The following is a 25,140-nucleotide window of genomic DNA, read 5'->3' as shown; positions in this document are numbered from 1 at the left end:
CAAAAAAAGAACCAAAATGTAATTTTGTAGGACAAAGCCATTTCGGCAGTTTATCAACCTAAGAAGCCACACCATGTTCAACCAACTCCATAGCGCCACAATAAGCATGCGGAAAGAAACCCCTCTCTCCTCACTTTCACATACACACACAAAACGCAAAAACAAGACCAAGTGAAGGGCCAAAGCATCCCTCACCTCCTTATATACAAAGCTACGCAGGTGGAGGTGTGCAAGAAATGCCAAGTCTAGAGATCTCCCACACGATCTGCACGTTCAGTCTACCCCGAATCTCAAGGCCCAAATAAACAAAAGGTGGCCACCATGGTATTCCCTGTAGGGATTAAGGTAGGAGAGAGGCGGACTATCATAAGCAGCGAGCCCGTAGGTGGTTCAGAGAGAGAGAGAGAGAGAGAGAGAGAGAGAGAGAGAGAGAGAGAGAGATTCAGTAGTAGCAGGACAGAGAGTGAGGCACAATACAGGGCGTGAAAAGTCATTATGCATGTGCACTACATTTGGGTCATAAAAGTCTTCCAAATATCAAGAGTTAGTGGCAAGGCAAGCGCCTTGTGAAGGTGGAGTCCCATGTAGGCGAAAAAACTCCGCCCCTTTAGAAGGCGGTAGTCTCACAAGGGGTTTAGACTCTATGTTTATAAGGAAGGTAGCAATCCAAGTTGGGCGGCTTGATGTCAAATGCCAAAGAAATGCATAGGTCACCTCAATGGTTTATGTGAAAAAATCTTCCACTATTGATGTGATTTTGCTAATTGACCAAAGTTAGTGGTTGAGTACCTCAAAAGAGGAAACTAATAAGATCAGATAATGTACGTTATATAAGCATAGCATTACCTTAAGGTCAAAATATCTCCAATTTTGGAGGAAGAGTTGTGAGGGCATGGTCAAAAGGCAACTCGTGTGTGTGTGTGTGTGTGTGTGTGTGTGTGTGTGTGTGTGTGTGTGTGTGTGTGTGTGTGTGTGTGTGTGTGTGTGCGCGCGCGCGCACGCACGCGCGTGCGTGCATATGTGTAGCTATTAAATCTTAGATAATAAGACATAATTGAACTTTTACATTCAAAAGACAGCTGGCAATGGAACAAATAATAGATAAGTACAAAAACAATTCAATATTAGAATCATTTAAGTACAATGTTCGTAGGAAAGAGATCCTCTTTCAGTATGCAGATAGTAAAAGAACTTCCCAAATCATAGGTGAGTGTCTCATCCAGTGTAGGATAGCTTGCCAAAGTCGAAAAAACTAACCAAGATAAGATAGATTTCTTACCTACATCCATCCAAACAAGACAACAATTCAGTTAGCCTTGGATGTGTATTACAAGTATCAATGGACCATACCAGTTGTTATCCATGTCAACCTTAAAAACTTTTTTTAAACTTTACAAGCTAAGTCGATAATATTATTGTGACAGTAATTAAATCGGCAGAACCAGAAAAAAGGCTATTGTGCAGAGGGAGAGCACCCCACACCCCTTCTTTTTCTCGGTCAAAAAAAATATAGACCAGACACAGTCATAGTTACTCAATCAGGGCACCAAACCCCGGCAACCTGCAGTAGAGATTAGTAAGCAAGACCAAAAATAACCCAAATTGTAATAGTTACCAGGGCAAAAAAAAGGCACACTTGATCATCCATATGCAATGGCCACCGGCCATAGGGTGGAAAAAACCATACACAATAATTTTAATGCAACATTTGGTAAGCAAACAACGTTGAAAAACCCTATGCTTGGTGTTATATAAAAATTTGCAGGAGGAGACTAGCAATAATATCAAATACAACATCCTCCTTTCAAGTGGAAGGAGACCTAAGTATGCAATAAGTAAAGCAAGAAATAGCAAGGACCGACTTGAGTAACTTTAGTAGAGAGCTCCATACATTGTAACAGAAACGCAGTAGCAAGTTTCAAGCCAACAACCACAACCAAAACTAAGTAAGGGGCAGAGATGCGCCCTCACCTTTAAATAGAGCAGGGAAGGAGGTTGCCATAACTCCGAATCATGCAGAAAGCCAGGCGTTTGGGAGGATCTCCAGTAGAGCAAATGAAGCGCGATGCCATGAGGAGGTAGCCAGAGTAATCACGGTAGGGTTTTACCCAAGGTAGAAAATACTCAAGTGTTGCGACGGGCTAAAACCCGGTAGTATTACCCATAGGAGGTGGTTAGCAAAAGCTAGGAGGTAAGTGAGCTCGGGCACTCCCTCAAGTGAGGTGGAGTATGTGTATTCCTTTCTAGCCATTGCCTTCTCAACCTCCTTTAAAAACAAGGGGGGTTTAATTAATTGTTTTGAAAAAATTCTCATAGAAGAGACTTAAAGAATATTCTAAAGCTCTCTTTTAATAAAAGAAAAAATATCAAGAATTAGTAAAGCTGTGTATGTGTGTATTTATCAAAGAGATCAATCCCAACAGGTCTCGATCCAAAGGGCTAGGTTTATGTGTTGCCCCCCCCTTTTTTTTAAAAGCTAAGAGTAATAAAGTAGCACAATGTGTGTATGTGTGTGCGCGCGCGGGCGCGGGCGCGCGCGTAAAGCGTGTGGTGTGTGCGAGAGAGAGAAGAAGCAAGAGACCTGTGTGGGTGGAGCAACCTCAGGAAGTGACTCAATGTATGAGTGAGGTGCTCCTTATTCTTATGTATAGAAAGAATAAGAAAGTGTGTATATACAGTGGGCAGCCAAAAACTGAATGTTCGGTCCAGGCAAAAGGCAGAGCGCCTTTACCCCAACAATCTTCCACTTAAAGGCGATGCACCAATAGACGAGGCCTACTAGCTAAGCTACTGGTATGTACGAGAAACTATGTCAGAGACTCTCTCAACCTATGTCCACTGGCTCACTCTGTCGATCTACACGTAGTCGTATCAGCTTTGGTGATAGGCGAGTGTGCGTACCCATGCTAGAGCCTGCATGTAAATCCCGCAAACTACTCCGTATGGTCTACAAAGCTCCACGAAACATCATGCTAGTGTGAGTCATCGTACGTCTATCCCTGCTACAAATGCTCCCACTACAACTGTTAGATTGGACCTCAACACTAACAAGTCAAACATGAGATGCTCGAACGTTGACAAAATCTATGTAAACCTGGCTGTACACACCTCGTGCGCTATCTACAATCACCACATCATCAAGACTATCCATCGCGTATGGATGTGTCAACGCTGACACTAGGGAAGCTACGTCCCTCTCACACATAGGCAAAATTGTGTGTCCTAGTACCAACTCATCAGCCTCTAACATAAGCATGTCGAAAAAACTCCATATCTTTCATTTGTGTTTGTGTCTCTAGGGAGCAGAAGACCTACTACCTCTGCCTGCACAAACTTTGATAACACCTGTTATATCATGCTAAAGCACTGCCGCTCTACCTCTGTCTCTACAAAGTCTACATGCACGTCATGCACAGCTATATGCTCTATATCCTGAGCATGATGGAGATCACTATCAAAAGATACACATCTCGCCTCTCGGTGAACGCATGCCAATGGCAAGGCAAGCGCCCTATGAAGAGTGGAGTTCCGACCCTTAAGAAGGGAGTAGTCCCACAAGGGGTTTAGGATCCATGTTTATGAGGTAGGCAATCCAAGCTAGCTCGCCTGGTTTCAAATGCCAAAGAAATGCATAGGTTGCCTAGGGGGTTTATGTGAAAAAATCCCCCACTACTGACGTAATTTTGGTAATTGACCAAAGCTAGTGGTTTGAGTACCTCAAAAGAGGCAACTAATAAGATCAAACAATGTAGATAATATAAGTAAAGCAATACCTCAACGTCAAAATATCTCCATTTTTGGAGGGAGGGCATGGTCAAAAGGCAACTCATATGTGTGTGTGTGTGTGTGTGTGTGTGTGGAAATGGATGAAGTTACATTCAGCTACTAGCAGTACCTCTGTGTGTGTGTGTGTGTGTGTGTGTGTGTGTGTGTGTGTGTGTGTGTGTGTAAAAGAGGAGAGAGAGAGAGAGAGAGGGGACACACATAAACCACGTCGTATGCTTCTCTGTTTCACAACAGCTTTCAGAGGTGAGTTCTACCAGGACTCTACTTGGTTGTCTTGTGATTTTTTGACGCACATGGTGAGAACTTGTACAAGGAGGTAGCTTCGAGGTGGGTTCGGTCAATCATGCTTATGCCACTGTTTAGATTATTACAGAAACTACCCTTGAGGCTCTGCTGCAACCAATTGCAGCTACGTACGTTAATGAGAATTTTCAGTCATGAAATAAAGAGACCTCTAAAACCATAAAATCTGGTCTACCAACAATCAAAACTCGGGACAAATGATGCAGTTCCTCTAAAAAATAACGGCATACGAAAAACCGTTATAAATTGGTTAGAAATCTGGCATCCTGAGTGCTCTGGCATGTTTGAATATTTATCTTTTGATCAAAAAACTAACTGATCCCCCAAAAGAGAACCTCAATTGCAGGTTCCCCCAGAACTACCTTCAGCATGCCTGGGTGACGTCTACATTATATTACAGTGTAACTGCAGCTAATTTACATTTACTCCAAGACAAAGAAAAACCATCATTTTCTCTCTGATTTTCTCTCAGTCCCTCTTGATCTTTCTTCGGCTTCTTTTCTTTTTTGTAACCTGCAAGGTGTGCCGATTTGTTATGGGTGACTTGGAACGCTAAATAGTCGTGTCAAAATACAAGTCCTCTCAATGCACAGGGCACTTACACAAAGGATGCATAGCCTCCACCAGCATTTGCAGTTAATAATGCAGTGTGGGCACTAGCAGCTGCAATGGCAGACTTAGCAACGGTTGGCATAAGCGCAGGAACTTTTGTATCTGTTTCAACCTGAAAGCACAATGACCTTCATAAACCCTCTGAGCAATTAACATCATTTCAAAGGTGGCTTGAATAGGCTGAAAGTGATAGCCCTAGGGGCCCTTATATATTTCCAAGTTCCCATACAAAGCTGCCGACAAAGCCCAAATGAATTTTGTCAAATACATACAATAAATAAATAAATAGGCAAAAAACTAGGCACCACGTTCACATGAGATGCATAACTTTAACAAAACCCAGGATGACCTCCAAAACTGCTCGTCTGGAATCTGGCTCACACAGTCTCCTCCAACTTAGTCCTAACCCACACAGATGAAAACGCAATTGGGGAGAGGGAGGGGCGATCAGCTAGTTGAGAGATTGGTGCAACAGATGCAGAGAGAGAGAGAGAGAGAGGTTCACAACGCAAGGGGTAGAGAGGAAAATGCTGGAGAGTTCTTGCAATGCTCAACGATTTCTGAAATTGGCTGAATCACGTAACTGACCTTATCCCATTTGCTCTTCTTATTTGACCGTGCAGTGTCCCCCGATTTTGGTGCAGCCTCAGATGCCGCTGTCAGTCCTTGAGATCCAGAAGGCAGTTGATCTGGCCCATACAAACAAAACTCAGATGAATTTCATACCATGGTCAACATATCTTTACACCCACCAATTCTTCTATCGAGCACCCGCAAATAGACATAGCAAGCAAGGCCCACCTCTCTGCTCCGTAGACATGGGTAACACAGGCTTCGTTTTATCCGATAACGCTGGTATTGGTGCAGCTTGTACTCCTCCATGTATGAAGTCAACCCTTTGACTTTGCTTCTTAGCTTGTTCTTTCCTCTCTTGCTCACGTTTGAGCTCCAATGCTATCAAACAAAGCTTCTAATCAGTATGTCATTCTCTTACTGCAGCCTACAACGACACTTGAAACGCATAGAAGGCTCTAAGAAGTCAGGAATAAGAACAAATCCCATTAACAAACAGGTACAAAAATCACCTAAAGCGTCATAAAAGTCACTCGAATCATATCCATGGGGATCAAAAATTTCCTTGCTAAAACGACTGCCTATTTGATCAATCTCCTGGTGCTTTACCGCACGTTGTAGGAAGTCAGGGTTGCGGTAGCCCTTAGACTTTCGTAACTCCTCATTGAAACTTCTTCCGGCATTCTTGTATGCTAAGAACCTCGCAAACTTTTTCTGCCAAACAAAGAATATACTCTTCAGACTAAATATTCCATATTTATACAACCTCAAGGACCATGTAGGGCATGCATGCGTGATAATATGTCCACAAACAAGAAACATTGCAATGAAAGGTTAGTTTCAAATGAGATAAAAATTCAAGCCACCATTACAAGTTGATAACTACAACGAATTTATGAAGATAACCGCCTGCTTATTTTCTACATTAACATGCGATTAGATAGTTGATTCCTCTTTTAAAAAAGGCACAACCTTAGTTTTGCTTCATAGTTTTCATTGAAGATCACTTTACAGCTGAAGCTTGCCAACACCAACACCACAAGTTTAAATGACCAGTTGGACACATAATGGAAAGCTACGATGATGCATAGTGTATGATTGGAAGTCAAGACAAAAGTGCTGCCCAAACTAGGCATAAAAAATTTCCTTGCCTACATTTTCATCCCCCATCTGCCCCCGCACGCACGCACATGCTCAAGCACCCGCGCACATACATACACGGAACCTTAACGAACACCTCCCCCTTGTTACCACCCTAGACATTAGGATAGATGCTTGAGCAGTGTCAGCCGAGTGTAAACCAGGCCCTAGTCCTATAAGTAGGAATTGGGCTCATTTGTGAGCTATCTTGTGTGATCACGTAACTGGCTTGGCACTGACAAGGCGGTAATTCCACAGCAGCACATGAATGGAACTGAAAACTATAGCACTTGCACTTTGAAACAAGCCATAGTCGCGACTGAAAGTGGCGGAGTTCCACTTCCAGATGCTCTAAACCTAAAGTTTGGCGCCCTTTTCGATACTTCTTTTTGTATCTTAGTATCTTAGTCACAGAGTACACAAAACGGGGAGTCTGCTCGGCCACTATGCAACCATGCACTGATCTATTAGAGTAGACCCCCAAGGCTCTAACAATATAGAGGCACTAATACAAATGCAACTGTGCCCAAAAGCTGGGTGTCCTTAAAAGCTTTGCCAGTAAAAACTAACACCCCAAAAGCTTTCATGGTCAATTACAAAAAGCTGCCACGTCACGCTGTAAGGATAACTGAAAATGCGCCGCCTTTCACGCCTCAAATTTCGAGCCATTCAATACAATGCCACGTCAACAGTGGTCAGCAATACGATGCCACGTCAGTAGAGTACTGGCTCTTCTGTTCAATGGGTACTGGCTGACACGTCATCAGTTTGCGACATACATATACCCCCCTCCCCCCCAAAAAAAGAGTAATTGCTAACGATTACGGCTGCAAAATTCCTGAATGTCACGTGCACATGGCTTTGTGTGCCACAGGGACATGCTTCATCGACTTCCAGAGCCAGTTTTCCCCTTAGTGTCTAGGACCCTAGGAGGATTCGTACCAACAATTTTGTGCGCCTGTCACAAAGTGATGACGTGGCTACGGACAGCAGAAACCCTAATTTCTGCCAAAACCCCTAAAATTCCTGCAAACCCTAATTTCTGCCAAAAACCCTAATTTCCGGAACTCGCGGAGGCGATTTTTTTTTATTTTTTTTTTTTAAAATTAATGAGCAACGCAAATCCTAGCTTTTTGCTACGCAAGGATTTTGGATGAGAGAGAGTTGAATTGCTTTATTTTAACTCTCATTGAGAGAGAGAGAGAGAGAGAGAGAGAGAGAGAGAGAGAGAGAGAGAGAATTTGCTTTTGCTTTCAAGCTTTTGGGGCTCTGCTTTTGGGCATCCCTTGTAACCTTTAAATTAGTGGTGAGGGCCTCACTTCTCAGAGCATCTGGACGCAGAGTCTGAGAGTGAATCCCAACCCACTCTCTGTACTTTGAACTGATTAACATATAAAGAAATACCGAAAGGGGCGCCAGTCTTTGGGGCCAATATCTCTAGGCACGGAACTCCGCCGAGCCAGTGCAAATCTATTGTGATCTGTGAATTGTTTTGAAGTGGTTATTTGGTGCTGTCGCGGTTGATTCTTGACTTGGAGTGTCCAAGTCTGTCACAGCGACTGTTCGCAAGACCTGCATGTCCGGACGAGTCCGTTAGATTAGGTTTTCCAATTTTGGAACCCTCTTGCATAAATGGTTGTACACGCATTTTGACAGATGTTATTACACTACGGTGGGCATCTGGCATGACATGCATGTAGTTCTAGGTTGGAGGAATCCAACGAGCCATTCTCCGCGTCGATCAGATTCTCGGGTGGCAGATGTGCGACAGTTTCACCCAAACTGGCCCTGTCACAAAGTGATGACGTGGCGGACAGCAGAAACCCTAATTTCTGCCAGAAACCCTAAAATTCCTGCAAACCCTAATTTTTGCCAAAAACCCTAAATTCCGGAAATCGCGGAGGCGGATTATTAAGAAAAAAAAAATTTTTGGAAAATGATGAGCGACGCGAATTTTGCTTTTGCTTTTTTTTTATAAAAAAAAAAGAGAAAAGACTCTCTAAGAGAGAGAGAGAACTGATGCTTTTGATTTTAAAAGCTTTTGGGGCTCTGCTTTTGGGCATCCCTTGTAACCTTTAAATTAGTGGTGAGGGCCTCACTTCTCAGGGCATCTGGACGCAGAGTCTGAGAGTGAAACCCTAACCGCTCTCTTGTACTTTGATGATTGATTAATACAAAAAGAAATACCGAAAGGGGCGCCAGTCTTTGGGGCCAATATCTCTAGGCACGGAACTCCGCCGGGCCGGTGCAAATCTATTGTGATCTGTGAATTGTTTTGAAGTGGTTATTTGGTGCTGTCGCGGTTGATTCTTGACTTGGAGTGTCCAAGTTTGTTACAGGCCCCCCGGGCCTAACGTTTGAATAAATCATTTTGATGATTTATTTGCGGGGTGTGGTGGATGGATTGCCCTACCTAAGCCTATATAAATTCATAAGTGCAATTTCAGCCCGCTAAAGGGACCAAGGAGCCTAGTGTTTGCAATCATATTGAGGAGAAGTCTATACAAGCATTTGAAACGAACGTATTACCACAATCGTTCTACAATAAGACTTGATGGTTCCCGAAAGACTCAGCTTCCTATACCTAGGGCAAAACCCTATTCCAAGGAACTTCCGTTCCTTATTCCAAATCCTCAAGAATCAAGGTTCCCGCCTCTGGATCTCACCTTCCAGACTCGGGGCATGACATCCCTGCAACTCTTTTCCGACTCTGTTCCCAGAGACCTCTTCCTGCAGAATAACTCTGCTTTCCCGGACATGAAGTCCTTCCCTTGGGAATTTCAACTTCCGGATCACATCTTGAGAGTCTATCACTCTCGGATCCGTGGATCTACTTCCCAAACTCGGGTACGAAACCCTTGGGCTGATCTGGCTAGTTCCTCATAGCGCTTTTATCCTGTAGAGGTCATGCCTTCCTCTGCTCCTACTCCCTCACGAAGAGGAAGTACACCTGCAATCAAATACTCAGAGATCATAACATGAAAATCGTTACCTTCACAATCTAGACGCTCAAAACGCAGCTCGATTCTCGAAAAGAAATTCCCCAGAAGAGATCTCTACATAGAAAATCCTCTCTTCCAATCCTACACACAAAAGAGGTGTGTTCTCAGGTTCCTTCTTGTAAATCAACCCCATCTACGACGTTTATGGGCTGAAAACAGAGAAAAACAGCAGCTTGTCGCGATGGAAACACGCTCCGTAGGCACTTCTTCGCGAGGGAACTCACGCATTGGGTCCTGGCGACATCGGGTATACTTGGGGCAGCCATGGACATCATTGGCAACGTCTTCTTTGCGGCTGAAATCGGCAACGGCATCTTCCCCTTGCGAAAACTGGTCTTTCCCTCTGAGAGAGGGAGTGTGATGCTTTTATAGCTCCCTAGCCACGGCAAAGATAGCAAAGCATTGGCTACTCGCGTAGAGATCGCGGTCGTTTTTTTTTTTTTTTTTTGCGCTGTTCTGCCAGAAAAAGAGAAAAATCGCTAGTTTTGCTTTATTTAATCATAGGCTGCCCGCTTATTAAGTGGGCAGCCGGTCACCTTTAACACTAGTTCTGTAATTGGACACTAAAGTGTCCTATTTTCCTACGAAGTTTTGGCGATTTATTTGTTAAGCTAGAAAGAAGTGTTTTACACCTTTCTTCTACCATAGGTTGGTTATGAGGGAAAGAAACATTGGATTTTTCTCCATGTCAAAATACAAGCCCTATGGAGAGAATTGTGGTAATTTCTAAGTCGTAATTTTATGTAAAATTTCAAGCCGTTTTACCAAAAAAATCATAAACTCTTATATATTTTTGTAGAGGTGAGCTTTTTTATGTTTTTAAAAGCCAAGTGCTAGTACTTAGTGTTACAAAACAATGGAATGACCTTCAAGGAATAGTTTCAATTTTAATTGCGTTATAAACATAATTTCATACTAGAGCACGTGCTGACTAAGAGCATAATTTTGACCTTTCAAAGGTCCTCTCATAGAATTGGGGCTATTCTAGTGCAATTTGACAACATCAAATGAGTTATATGTTAAAGCCAAGAAAATACGTATTTTTTTGGCTCCCTAACTTACTTAAATCTTGTCGCTTACACCCTATCTTGAAATTTTGATTGTGCAAAAACTCTTGAAAATCTTGAGTCCTTCACAATAACATTGAAACCAAGGTTTTTAGGTATCCCATTTGTATTCATACCATGCACTTTGATACATTTAGTTGATATGTGTGGAAAGTTTAAAGTGATTTGAGGTTTTGAATACTTATGTCTCAAGAATTAAAATATCATAAATTTTGCATGCGCAATTTTGAATATTTGAAATGATCCCAAAAAAATAAATTACCAAAGCACTTCTACTTGCCACCTTGAGTCCTCATTAGAGAGGGTAAGCAATGTATCACTTTCTAAAACTCAAAAACATATTTTTTCTATATATACAATGATATGCTTGAAATCGCTATATCAAGCACGTAGAACTTCCCATTATTTTTTATACCCTCAAGTAAATTTTGTTGCACATGAAACTTGCAATTATCTTTAGCACAATTGTAGAAAAGTTGTGTACAATTTTCTACAAGGTCGCTTCATTTTTTTCTTGAGCTTATAAAGTTGATTTCTTCAAAGGATCAATCGCAGTCTTATGGGGGACAACTTGATGAGTATATTTCTTGATCATGATAGCTTCTAAAATGCAAGGTTATATTTTTCAAAAACCCTCTAGCTATAACATATTTAAGCATATCAAGAGGGTTTTCTTAAAAACATCGTCTGATGCAAGTCGCATTTACTAAATTTGTTAAAAAAAAAGACACTTAAGTGTCCTATTTTGGTACCAACCTAGTGTTAAAAATAGTCTGAATCTACCCAAAAACTCAATAAAACCTTATAAGTTAAAAACAATGCTTTCACAGCACTTCCCAGACGTCCCTGGATGCAATCACATGCACAGTTGCAATGCAGACAAAGACTTCCTCGAGCTTTCCCGAAAAGCAACCCGCTTTCTCAGAAAGCATCCGTTTTTCCCTCAAAGTTTCCTCTGAACCCATCTCCATTCAAGTGCTTGCTTTTCCTTGTGCACAATTCTAACACAGTTTGAAACTTCCTCTCGACTATGGATATCCCCTTTCTGATGCACCCATCACCCACCTTGTGACGCATCAGGAATACCCATCACTTAGTCCTTTCCTACCGAACTTACGGTACAATCTCCTTCACAATGCTCTATGTCACCCATCCTATGACGCATCAGAGATGTCCATTCCCGGATGGTCGGATACTTCTTCCCGATGCTCCCTGTCACCCATCCAATGTGACGCATCAGAAGTACCTGTTCCTGGTGGCCTTACAGATATTCTCGTTCAGTGCTCCCGTCATTCCTTTGAATGACGCACTAGGAATACTCTGTACTCTAATGTCTCTAGTGAGAAAAACTCTCACTTAAAATTCCAATAATTCATTTAGAATTATTTTTCCTTGGTGTTCCAAGCGAGAAAACCCTCTCACTTATAAATCCAATAATTCATTTAGAATTATTTTTCTGTCAAATAAAGTTAATTTAGCAACACCGCAGTCTGCTTCGCTTGGACCTGCGTCCTTCGAAGGTTTTCTAGCATACAACGGAACGCTCCACAAGCATCGGCCTGCGTCGTTCCGAGGCTTTCAAACATACAACGAAACGCTCCCCAGGCATTTGCCTGCGTCGTTCCAAGGTTTTCAAATATACAACGAAACGCTCCCCAGGCATCGGCCTACGTCATTTCGAGATTCAACAATACCTAAACAGCATTTCTCATTACTCCACCCGGGAGTAAAATCACCCATCAATGAAACCGGTATTAAAACCAGAGTCAAACAATACCAAGACAAGTTTAAAATAGATACCATCCATTTCAAACAAATTCCAAACAAGATCACCAAACAAGTTCTCAAACCGATTCTCGAACAAAATTCAAACTTAAAAGCAATCTCGACATCAGTGGAGCTCGAAAACTCGAATGACTTTCCATCCTGAAACCTGCACCAAAAATTAGGCTTAGGTTCCTTCCATAAGGTTGTAGCCGATCGCAGCATGATCCACAAACTCTTGAATAGTTGAAACAAGCCTCGACAAGCAATGTTCCTGTGGCGGTGACGATAGCCGCAAGATATTCCAATCACACTAGACCTCCAAGGTTATCAGCTTGCGAAGAGACACTTGGTGAGAGATGTCCAAAAATTTCAAGTCGTAATCTGCTAGGGTTTCCATGGCGAGTAATTTAGAATACCCCACTCTACCAAAAGCTGCCAGAAACCATACAACTTCGAGCAAAAAATTTCTTGAAAGCTTGCCAAGTCCTTGGAGTGAGCAGCTTGGTAGCTATAGACATCCACCACTACATCTGAGAAAAACAACAGCTCGAAACAAATCTTGATCCTTCTATTGCAAGTGATCTTAATGGCTTATGAGCGGTGAAGACGAGAGCGCGCCCAATGCGCGATGAAGTAAGGGTGGGAGTAGCTAATAACTCCAAGGTCGGGACCCCAAGATACTTCAAATAAAATTCCAGTAGCCTTTGGTTTGCTCTGTCTGCCCTTTTGTAGGACCGATAAGCTTTCAGAAAAAGCACACGCCTGATGCTCTAATACCATTGTCACAAGAGGGGCACCACGTGCCAATAGAATAGAACAGACTGAACAGACTTTTAGAACTTCAATAACAACTGAACTGGGAGAGAGAGACGACGCACGACACAAACTGGCAGAATTCCACCCCAGAGAGTATTGGCCCCAAACCTTGGCGCCCCTTATTCTTTATATTGCATCAACTCAGTGCAAGCCAGTACTCCAGACTCTGCACCTTCTCCAGGAAGCATGCCAAAGAATGAGCCCATGGCCTCATATTTAAAGGCCCTAGGCCCCAAAAGCACTTTACATGAAAAGCCTTCAAACTCAAAAGCATCTGGTCCAAAAGCAATGCCCAAAAGCTGCCAACGTAAATCACGGAATTCCATACAATTGCCATGTCAGCAGTCAACACAAAACGCGAAAATCCGTAGTCTGCCACGTCATCAGCTAGCGAAAAATCCGGAGAGTCCGTACAGCTGCCACGTCATCAGTTTTCTTGCTTTATTTTAATTCCTTTGTCATTGGAGCCCCATTGGACAGGGTCCCATAAGTTGGTAGGACTTCTTCTTTTGTTACTTGTTCTTCTTAGGGTTTAGGCCCCTCGTGTAAGGTGCAGCGTAAGTGAATGTTGAACTTTGCTCAAGATGAGTGCTCCAAACTGTGCCCAAGGTTCCTTTTGCGTACGGACGAGAGAGCCTTCCGTTCCTTCAATGAGAGAGTGCAATGGACACAAACAAAGTGATGAACATTGTGAATGAAGGTGCTGAGAATGAGAGAGAGAGAGAGAGAGAGAGAGAGGAATACGACACCAGAATGTTGTCAAACCCTCCTTCGAAGGCCCCACTCTCTATGGCGAGAGCGGTCTACTATTGATTGCACAAATCTCTACAATGTTTTGGACTTGCCGACGATGTCGACGACGATGAGGACGACGACGAGACGGGCTGAAATCTGAAAATGCTAAGGGCTGAAATCTGCAAATCCTTATCTGCTGAATTTTGACTCTATGTCGATGACGACGATGCTTTACGATGACGCGCTGAAAACGCAGATGCTGAAATCTGCGTTTTCCGGGCTGAAACTGCAAACTGCGCTGGATCTGACCGTGCGGCGAGGATCTACTGCAGGAAGATGAGATCTGCGAGGTTCGGGACTTCTACTGCGGTGCCTAACTGCTGAAACTGAAAACGCTGGTACTCCTTGGTGTTCCGTCGCGGTGAATCTGCAAAACGCCGGCGCTGATCTGCAAACCAAAAACGCTAGGACTGAAAACTGTCTACTGTGGGAAATTCGCTAAAGCTAGGCTGATTTGTTGTATCTTGTTGTCGCCGTGGCTGATCTACCATGCAAAAACGCCAAGGCTGGTCCTGTGGATGAAAAACGCTAGGTCCTTGCTGTGATGCAAAAACGCTAGGGCTGCTGGGGGTCCTACAGAGAAGGTGCCTGTTGAACCGAGTTCCTGCTGCCTCTTCTGCCCAAAAGTGTTAGCGCTAGGTTTCTATATATACTTGCTTAGCAAAATTGCCATACCTAGTTTCCAACAAAAGTCACTTAAAAATAATAAGTGAAAAATGTCAAAAATAAGAAAAATAGATCTATGCACTGTAAAAATGCTCCTGATGGGTTCTGATGGAAATCTGATCATCATGTTGTGTGCAACCAGAGGATATGCATCTAATCGAAGTGTCTGGACATGCACGGTCTGCGAACAAACTCACAAAAGTGCCAAATCACTTCCTAATCTAGTTGAACTGAACCCTTGCCATGAAGTAGCTTGTCCACATACACATAGGGTTAGATGTGCACGTGACATCCCCTCCTTTTCAAAGTGAGGTACTGGTACCGAATTGTATGGCGTCGAGGGAGATCGCCAACAGGGTCTGGAATCCTGGAAAGGACTCTTCGCCGGCCCACTCTAATGCGTAGGTCATGCGATACCTGAACTTCATAAAGGTCTGCAACGCTTGCTTCTTTGGACCGCGCCGAAAGCGACACAAAATCTTCTGAATCTCCTTCAATGCTTCCACTTCTTCTATGGACGTAGGTCCACCTTCTTCAAGAATCTCGGAGGATGAAAATTCCCGAAACCACTTCGAACACAAAAACATGAACATACCCATTCCATGTAAAGTGAGTGGAAAAATACTGATCCTCTTTAAAGACTGTACATGCAATGCAGATGAACAAAGTGACGGAGTGGCAAACCGTTCATCAAACGCACGCAAACAATGGAATCGAAACTTGTCTTTCTGATCTAAATCAATCAACTGTGGCAAAACACAATGGAAATGCCTATGCTTGATGTTCAATCCTTCTTGTGCTCTTTCTGATATTGTGTCATGCCAAGGAAGAGACATGGAATGTGAACTCCTTGGGTGCAAAAATTTCATCTTTTCATGAGTAATCGGCGTACATCCGTTCTCATTTATGACTGAATCGTGTTCAGCGTGCAATATATCATGCCTATGAAAAGGGATCACATAAGGACGGTGACTAAAATACAGGAAAGCATCACGAATGAAACACTCGAACAATGCGTGCTGACTAATCATTCGTAAACATAATACTTCCTGTGGGGGTTCTTTGGACCTCGACTCAAGAGCCAAGATCTGTTCTTAGTGATTGATCGATTTTTTTTGTGGGGGTTTTTTGGACCTCGACTCGAGAGCCAAGATCGGTTTTTCGTGATTGATCGAATCTGCAATGAGGTGAGCTTCACTACAAAAAGCATCAACTAAACCATCATCCGTGTGAACAATCACATCTTTATCTTGCAAATCATCATGCTCGTGAATAATCACATCTTGATCATGCAAATCATCATGCTTATCATTATCATGTTGATCATTATCATGCAAATCATGTGTATCATGCTTTGGAAACGAAGAAACTGAGAGAGTCTCCTTCTTCTAAGTCTTTTCAAAATGCGATGCACACTAGAAAAGAGTCGCAACAACTCTTTCAGGTGTCGGTCTCTCATCGCTTTTCTTTCTTTGTGCTCACGATCCAACTCTGCTTTTCGTCCTCCAAGCGTGCTTGCTCGCGCTCACGCTCTATGGCTACCATTCTTTCTTTGTGTTGACGATCAAATTCTGCCTTTCTTTCTGCTCTTCTTGCTTCGCGTTCTAACTTCCTGTCCATCATCATCTTGTCGAAAGCCTCCATAGGAGTTAGTGCAATCATTGGCGTAGATGGGGAAGGGGGAGAGTCGGAAAAACCTCCTCGTGGGGAAAACTCTTCTTCGCTACTCCCATGCTCATCACCTCCATGCGAAGTATCCGTTCCGCTTCGGGTAATGACGATACACTGAAGTCGTGGGTTCTTAGTTCACGAGGAACTTGGGTTCTTGTGGGTCTTGGGTCTTGGATTCTTGAGGGTCTTGAGGTTCTTCAGTTCTTGAGGTTCTTGAGGTTCTTCTTTCGCTTGCAATCTGTGTTAGAGAAGGATCTTCTCTTCACCCGAGCTCTTCTCTTTTCCGCAAGCGCACCCCTTGGCGGCCTTGCACTCACACCAAGGTTGCTTTTTCCCACCTCACGTCGATTGGCCGGCCGCTAAGTGCACGGTCCGCTCTCAATGAGTGAAAAGAGGCACAAGGGGAGGCTGGACAAGCCCTTCTTTCTTGGGTTTCCTGTCACTCTTCAAAAACACGAACAGGAATCGACACGCCCAAGTGGACTTGGGTTACGTGCGACCGCAACAAGCAAAAAAAATTATGTGGTTCTTTCCTTGAGTGATACAGAACACTGCCAAAGCTCTGATACCATTGTAAGGTGCAGCGGAAGTGAATGTTGAACTTTGCTCAAGATGAATGCTCCAAACTGTGCTCGAGGTTCCTTTTACTTAGAAAGGGAGAGCCTTCCGTTCCTTTAGTGAGAGAGTGCAATGGACACAAACAAAGTGATGAACACTGTGAATGAAGGTGCTGAGACTGAGAGATAGAGAGGAAAGAATACGACACCAGAATGCTGTCAAACCCTCCTCCAAAGGCCCCACTCTCTATGGCGAGAGCGGTCTACTATTGATTGCACAAATCTCTACAATGTTTTGGACTTGCCGACGATGTTGACGACGATGAGGACGACGACGAGACGGGCTGAAATCTGAAAATGCTAAGGGCTGAAATCTGCAAATCTTTATCTGCTGAATTCTGACTCTATATCGATGACGACGGCGATGATGACGATGCAACGATGACGCGCTGAAAACGCAGATGCTGAAATCTGCGTTTTCCGAAATGAAACTGCAAACTGCGCTGGATCTGACCGTGCGGCGAGGATCTGTTGCGGGAAGGTGAAATCTGCGAGGTTTGGGACTTCTACTGCCGTGTCTGACTGCTGAAAACTGAAAACGCTGGTACTCCTTGGTGTTCCGTCGCGGTGAATCTGCAAAACGCCGGCGCTGATCTGCAAACCAAAAACGCTAGGGCTGAAAACTGTCTATTGTGGGAAATCTACTAACGCTAGGCTGATCTGTTGTCTCTTGTTGTCGTCGAGGCTGATCTGCCATGCAAAAACGCCAAGGCTGGTCCTGTGAATGGAAAACGCAGATGTGGCCGAGGGGCCTAAACTGTCACAAAGTGATGACGTGGCTGCCCGAGAGCAAAAACCCTAACCCTAATTTCTACCAAAAACCCTAACTACTGAAACCCTAATTTTAGGAACCCTGACCCTAAAACTTGCAAACCCTAATTCTGGAAACCCTAACTCTAAAACTGCAGAAACCCTAACCCTAAGGACAGCAGGGAGATTTTCGAAAATTGCGTTGGTTGATAACGTGGCAGGCTGTACGGATTTCCGTGATTTACGCTGGCAGCTTTTTGGCTTTGCTTTTGGACCAGCTGCTTTTAAGTTTGAAGGCTTTTCACTGTAATTGCTTTTTAGGCCAAGGGCCTTTAAATATGAGGTTAGGGCTCATTCTGTGGCATGCTTCCTAGAGAAGGTGCAAAGTCTGGAGTACCGGATTGTACTTTGATGATGCAATATAAAGAAATGCCGAAAGGGGCGCCAAGGTTTGGGGCCAATACTCTCTGGGGTGGAATTTCGCCACTCCGTGTCGCGTGTCGTCTCTCTCTCTTACAGTTCAGTTGTTATTGAAGTGCTAAAAGTCTGTTCAGTCTGTTCTTTTCTATTGGCACGTGGTTCCCGCCTTGTGACACGTTTGGTTGTAAAAGGTCTCTATATCTTATGGCCCGGACCTTTTTAGGTTATTTGCGAGAGGAGTGATGAGGAAGTCGTTGAACAACTCATGGCCCGGACCTGGATGGTTTTTTGCGGGAGGGGGTGTGTGTTCATCGCATAGTTACCAGGAACGGGAAACCGGAACGGGAACGAGGAACTGGAACGCGGAACAAAATGCCATTCCTTGTTACGGGTACTCACGTTTGAACACGGAACGGGGATTCGGAACGGGAACTTGGAATGGGAACGGGGAACGGAGACCTGAAAACGGCCATTCCCTGTTACTATGGTTCATCGGCGGCTTTATTTTTCTATGTCTTGTAACATGCATATGTGAGTATTTCTGTCGCATTGTGAATTCGCGTTGTCGTCTCTCTCTCTCAGTTCAGTTGTTAGTGAAGTGCTAAAAGTATGTTGAGTCTGTTCTATTGGCACGTGGTGCTCGTCTTGTGAGAGTGCCAATAGAAAAGAGCAGACTCAACAAACTTTTAGCACTTCACTAACAACTGAACTGAGAGAGAGAGAGAGAGAGAGAGAGACGACAATGCGACACAGAGTGGCGGAATTCCACCCCAAAGAGTATTGGCCCCAAACCTTGGCGCCCCTTTCGGTATTTCTTTATATTACATCAACACAGTGCGAATGAGCCCATGGCCTCAAATTTAAAGGCCCTAGGCCCCAAAAGCAGTTTACATGAAAAGCCTTCAAACTCAAAAGCTTCTGATCGAAAAGCAATGCCAAAAAGCTGCCAACGTAAATCACGGAATTCCGTACAACTGCCACGTCAACAGTCAACGCAAAATGCGGAGCGTTGGTACAGCTACCACGTCATCAGATTTTGCGCAAGTCTTGATGTGTGTGTGGGTCCTGCTTTATTTTAATCCTTTATGTCACTTGGGCCCCATCAGACGAGGTCCCATAAGTTGGCAAGACTTCTTCTTCTGTTGTTGCTTGTTCTTCTTGGGGTTTAGGCCCTTCGGCCAGTGATCTGCAATTTGGCTCCATTCTTTAGGGCTTGACACGTCAGCAATTTGTGACACTCGGAGGTGAGCCCGTATTGACTCTATGGCTGGGAGGTGAGCCTAATGTCCGCTCACTATGTGTGTCTAGGTGTCACAAAGTGATGACGTGGCTACCGACAGCAGAAACCCTAAAAACCTTGCAAATCCTGATTTCTGCCAAAAACCCTAATTTTTGAAAACCCTAACCCTACCTGCTGGCTGAAATCCTAAGTGGCTGAAAAACCCTAAAAGCTGGCGCCATTGCCACGTGGCAACAGGTAAGGAATCCCGAAAATTACGGAGGCTGAAAAAGCAATGAGCGACGCAATTTCTGCTGGCTTTTTGCTACGCAAGGGAAAATTGAGAGAGAATTTGCTTTATTTATTTGCTCTCATTGAGAGAGAGAGAGAGAGAGAGAGAGAGAGAGAGAGAGAGAGAGAGAGAGAAATCGCTTTTGATGTTAAGCTTTTGGGGCTCTGCTTTTGGGCATCCCTTGTAATCTTTATATTCACGGATTAGGGCTCACTTCTCAGAGCATTTGGACGCAGAGTTTGAGAGTGAAACCCTAACCGCTCTTGTACTTTGACATTGATTTAATACATAAAGAAATACCGAAAGGGGTGCCAATCTTTGGAGCCAATATCTCTAGGCACGGAACTCCGCCGGGCCAGTGCAAATCTATTGTAATCTGTGAATTGTTTTGCAGTGGTTATTTGGTGTTGTCGCGATTGATTCTTGACTTGGAGTGTCCAAGTCTGTTACACTAGGTGTGAGTTTGGCTTGTGTCATGTCATGTGTGCAGGATGGATCCCGTGAGGGACTCACAGGCATCGTTGAGATCTGCGTTTTCAGCCCTTCATTCCTCTCACATCATGGGCGCAAATCAGCCCCAGATCTACCCCTTGGTAGCCATCCGCGACCCCATATCCAAAAGGATCCAAAGGTGCATCAAACCAGCTCCGGAGGTGCCTCATCTTAAGGAGTTCCAACGTTGACAGTCATCATTCGAATCAGCAGAGTTTGCACTTGAGGTATTTCATGTGTGTACATTGCATTTATGCAATCAAAAAGCATATATCACATCGGCAATGGTGTGGGGGGCCCTTGAGAGGGTTGGTTGGGACCCCATCGCGTCTCTCTCTCTCTCTCTCTCTCTCTCTCTCTCTCTCTCTCTCTCTCTCTCTCTCGCAAGGTAAAAGGAACAATTATTCAAGCTAAAAAGAATCACTAAAGCAAGGAAAGAAAGGAAAGGATTTGTGGAAGTGTAAAACCTAAATCTTCACCATTTCAATTCCATTGCACCTCACATTGGTATGAGAGCTTTGAAGATTTTGCACTAATCCGCTAATCCCTAAAAGGTTTTTTTCTCCTTGACCTTGTTTCTCTTCAAAGCTTCTTGCACCACCTGATTCCAAGCTAGCCACTCAGTAGTGGCTTCTTCATACCATTCTTTGAGCCCATCTATCTTGATGTATCGTTGTTGGTCTGCTTGCTCAGTGTGTGGAAGATAGAGTGCTGGAAAAACCGAGGGAGCTCTGCTTCCTTTGCGGGGAGTCTGGAACAAATTCCAAAAAATTGAGGACCGTCTGGCAATAAAGCCTTCATTCTTTGGTCCAATATCCCTTTGCATCTAGATGAGCATTTCTTTGATTTGAACCCTTATGCATTGATAGGTTGGCTTTGTGCCGAGTAGCATTTCTTGGACTGAGTGTTGTCCGTGACTGCTGTAACAAACCTGGACACCCAAGTCGAGAATCGGATACGACACACGAGAGAATCACTTAAAAACACTTCACAACTTTAAATCACAGTTCAATTGAGTCGACACAGCCCGGTGTAGTTCCCTGCCCAGAGAGATTGGCCCCAAAAGACTGGCACCCCTTTCGGTATTTAATTTTGTATAAATGCTTGAGCAAAGTTACATACCCGAGGATCCTCTCTGCTCTGCTCTACCCATCAACCAGACTGAGCCAAAGAGTGGCCTTGGGTTTCAATTTAAAGGCCCTAAGGCTCTCAAAAGCAATTACATTTAAAGCTATAAGTCCAAAAGCATCTTAGCCCCAAAAGCTAGCGTCTAGGGTAGCCAATGCTAAAAGTGGAAATCCATAGAGCTGTAGTAAAAAGCGGACATCCATACGGTCTGTCACGTCAGCCGGCCTGTGCAATTTGCGCGACAGTAGCTTCCCACGCTAGGCTTTACTTTTTAACTCCTTTTGTCCCCAAGGCCCCATCGAACGGGACCCCATAAGTTGGAACAACTTATCATCTCAAATTTGTTGTCCGGGTGGACATGCCACGTCATCATTTTGTGACATACCCCACTCTTGAAAGAATTATTATCGCCCTCCATTACGCCTGTAAAAACAGACATAAGCCATAGGTCGTCCTCCTCCATCCACTTCGCATCCAATGTCAGATAGTTCTTGAATTTCACTAAGAACCTCCGTATCACTTTACTTTTCACTTTCCTTTCTTTGTGAGCTAGTATCTATTCTGGAACGAGTATCTTCTCACTCTCTTCCAATTCAAGTCGCTCATCAGGCTCCCTGTCAACTGGCACCTCACCCTTAAAAGGTTTCAAGAGACACTCATGAAAAGCATTGTGAATCTTCCAAGTGTCTCGCAACTTGAGTCTGAAGGGTACATCATTTATCTTCTCTTGAATCTGGAAAGGGCCATAATACCTCATGCTGAGCTTTGGAAAAAGTTGCTCCTTTCCATTTCGTTTCCGTAGGTGTGCCTTCTCAAAGCGTAAAGAGCACCCAATCATCTTCCTTCAATTGGAAGTCGCGTCCATGCTTGAGACTTCTCTAGAGCCTTGCGAACTTTGGCAAAAGCAGTGTCCAACTCCCTTGCATACTGATCCGCTTCAAAATTGTCTTTGGTGCTTAGAAAAGGAGGAACCTTTTTAGCACCTTCGATTACTTCAATGGTGCCTTCCTCGTTGAAGAGTGAATCGTCTTGTGGTAGGCAAATTCTACCAAGGGTAAGTACTTTTCCCATTGAGTCTTTTGATCCGAAATGTAAGACTTCAATAAATCCAAAACCACTGAATTAGTTATTTCAGATTGCCCATCTGTCTGAGGGTAAAATGAGGATGAGATCTGTAACCGTGTGCCAATGTTCTCCCAAATTTCCCTCCAAAACAAACTCGTGAATCGGGAATCTCTATCCGAGACTATAGACACAGGCATGCCATGTAATCGAAAAATATGTGAGATAAACAGTCTCGCCAAATGGTCAAGCTTGATTGTCTTCTTTACCGGAACCATTGACAATCTTGTAGATCCTCTCACCAAGCCTCTTTGACTGGATGATCTTCTTCACCCATGTGTTTTTGAGCCTTTCCCTCTTTTGCAGGCCTCTAGGTCAGTATGGAGTATATGGGTGGCCCATGCCCCTCATTTTCATTCATCCAGTTGTATATGAATTCTTTCCATTATTTGAGTTATTGCTCTTGGGTCATTCTCTTGTTCTCTTCCGCTCGAGTGTATCTCACGGTTCTCAACTTACTCCTTTCATTTCCATTTGAAACCAAAACGTAAATGCAAATCGAACCTCAAAATGATTGACAAACCCAAAACTACCTGCAAGTCTAGGGAGCACTTTTCTGTAGGAGGCGGCGGCAAAAAATCTGCCAATGCATCTAAATCAGACGCCTCTCTTTCTGGTGCTTCAGCATCTGTCATCTCTTGATCCATAGAGTCTGAGTCAGGAGCTATTATACCAGCAGTTGACTGCTGAGTTGCCTCCAGTTTTGGCTGTGGAGACTGACTCTCTGGCTGTTTGTTCTCCTGCCTTCCTAAACTAGGAGGCGTTACTCCTTGAACAAAACCTGAAAAAAAGAATATTTCAAAATCTGCACGTTGAAAGTTTCAAAACAACAAATCATAACAAGGTTGTAGGATACAAAGACAGTGACTACCAGGGGGAACACCTTTATGACAGGCCATCACAAGCATGGAAAAATCAGCTCAAAAAGAAACCACAAAACAGAACAACGTGTTGGCAAAAACATAAGCCAACAGACTATAGCAAGCAAGTAAATGGAACTATCCGCCCAAAAAAGGGGAAAAAAAAACACATACATGTATGTGCTTAAACCCGCAACGGAAACCTCTGCTCATGTTGAAAATACACTTAGAGCAGCTAAAAATCCAAGCACACCCAAACTTCTAAACCTGGCATAAATAAGTTGATTGATAAAAGTCAGGTCAACATTGGACAAGGTCACAAGGAAACTTACCATTATTAATTTGTGCTCCGACAGCAAGAACTGCCCTTCCAGTGCTCATAATCTCTCCCTCCTATACTTGAAGGACTCAAAATCAGCAACTTGTGTAGCAAACATAAACAATTTATGTTCAAATGTTCAAATATACACATATATTTTCATTCATAAAAAGGAATAAATTCTTCAAATATAAACAACAAACGGCACAAGAAATTTGATGCAGCTAAGAAATGAAAAATCTAGAACAAGTATCTCAGCCTCATAGATATGAAGTAAATAGCATTAAGAATAGATGCACTAAGTACCATAAAGAACTCCTTTTACGGATATGTTCACAGTCTGACTACAACCCATTTAATTGTGGTGCAATAACTTCCCAAACTAAAATTGCTTCTATCATCAAGCAAAGGTGCACAATCATGCATTCAAGTGTCTAAAATTGCAGAGCTATTCATTAACATGTTCATTATCATACTATGTGTGGGGTGGTCAGCAATGCACTTTGTGTGGAATCTGGACAAAAGCAAACAAGAAAACACTGTCTGCCGAAAATAAGTAGTTCAGCATCAATGCGTTCAGTAGCAAGTTAGCTCATCACCAATAATAAACTGCAATAGGGCACTAATAGACAGTACATACTTAGAAAGCATGATGTGGTTCACATAACAAATTTCCAATGATGTACAATTAAAGAGTTACCTCTGCATCTGGGGAAAGGGCCCCCTCATCATGAGCATAATCAACAAAGATTCCATGGGCGCCATTGCCAGGCCTCTCTACTACAGGACTCTGGGTTAGGTCATCCTGTTCTTGAGATAAGACAGCCGGTAATGTGGGACGTAGGGTCTCTACAGCAGTCACCGAAACCTCAACTGTGCTGACAGAACTATACGCAGAAACCATGTCTGTGACCATCTCCACATATGCTTCCTTTTCTGCTGTGTCACGGTGCTTGATTTCCTGCTCCTGCTGATTTTGCAGACTAGCAACAGCATTTTCTTCATCTTCGTCCTCTTCCTCATCTTCTTCATCATCACCTTCGTCGTTGTAAAGTGAGAGGAGCGCAATGCCTTCTGCTTTGCGTTTGCTTGCTGCCATGGTACAAATGATTATTGAAAATCAAGTAAGTTCTCTTAACTCTGTGCCGCGTGTCTGAGAATATGCAGAGGCAAACTCTCTCCCTCTCCTCTCTCTCCCCGAAGGCTATGGAGCTGCTTCGCGTCCTTCTGAGCTTTTGCCTGCTACAAGATCAACTTCCTCGTTTTGGTTTAACCAAGTCTTTATTGATCCACTAAAGACTTTCTTAGCACGAGCACACCTAAGGCTGCGTTCAGACTGAAGAAACAAGCCTTCCTAAATGTGCCGTCGCCTAGTGTGAACAGTGTGGAGGAGAAAAAGTGAAGGGGGCTGAGAGAGGCCATCAACTCTTCCCATGGGGGGGGGGAGGGGTCGGAAGAAAAATGGAGGGCTCGGCGGAAGAGTGCCTCAACTCCAACCAATCAAATTTTGCCATGGAGGATCGACGCCCCTTTGCATTTTTTTTCCGTCACCTAGTCTGAACCCACCCTAAGACGGCTGGCCAACCAAGAGCATCTAACTAGGGCATGAGGCTGCGTGTGCAGCTCTCTTTTCGGCCGCCGGCAGGCTAGCCGGCCGGTGTAGCCCACACCCCACCTCTTCCAGCCATAGCAACGGCTCCTTCCCATCTAATCAAAGCTTAGC

The 25,140-nt window shown here is 43.8% G+C and overlaps 1 protein-coding gene across 1 annotated transcript; it reads right to left on the bottom strand.

Moving 5' to 3' along the window:
* Positions 1–4,235: 4,235 nt before the first annotated feature.
* Positions 4,236–24,736, bottom strand: LOC147444526 (transcriptional regulator family protein). The gene is made up of 8 exons (XM_086527114.1): positions 24,118–24,736; positions 23,431–23,491; positions 22,772–23,019; positions 5,787–5,988; positions 5,503–5,655; positions 5,290–5,390; positions 4,692–4,813; positions 4,236–4,602 (listed from the first exon to the last, which is right to left on the bottom strand). Exons 1-8 carry the CDS (start codon positions 24,514–24,516, stop codon positions 4,536–4,538), a joined length of 1,353 nt encoding a protein of 450 aa, XP_086383240.1. The 5' UTR covers positions 24,517–24,736; the 3' UTR covers positions 4,236–4,535.
* Positions 24,737–25,140: the final 404 nt, after the last annotated feature.

The sequence above is a fragment of the Adiantum capillus-veneris genome, chromosome 13, assembly GCF_014529385.1.
Source record: "Adiantum capillus-veneris isolate H3 chromosome 13, ASM1452938v2, whole genome shotgun sequence".
Classification (NCBI taxonomy): Eukaryota; Viridiplantae; Streptophyta; class Polypodiopsida; order Polypodiales; family Pteridaceae; genus Adiantum; species Adiantum capillus-veneris.
Note: the sequence above shows the minus strand (reverse complement) of the source record. Positions and strands in the feature narration are given on the sequence as shown.

Excerpts from the sequence above, each read along its gene's own strand:
- LOC147444526 (XM_086527114.1), bottom strand. The coding sequence starts at position 24,516 with ATGGCAGCAAGCAAACGCAAAGCAGAAGGCATTGCGCTCCTCTCACTT. Across the intron at positions 5,391-5,502 it reads CATGTCTACGGAGCAGAGAG|ATCAACTGCCTTCTGGATCT; the intron begins GTGGGCCTTGCT and ends TGTATGGGCCAG. Across the intron at positions 4,814-5,289 it reads AGAAGAGCAAATGGGATAAG|GTTGAAACAGATACAAAAGT; the intron begins GTCAGTTACGTG and ends TTGTGCTTTCAG.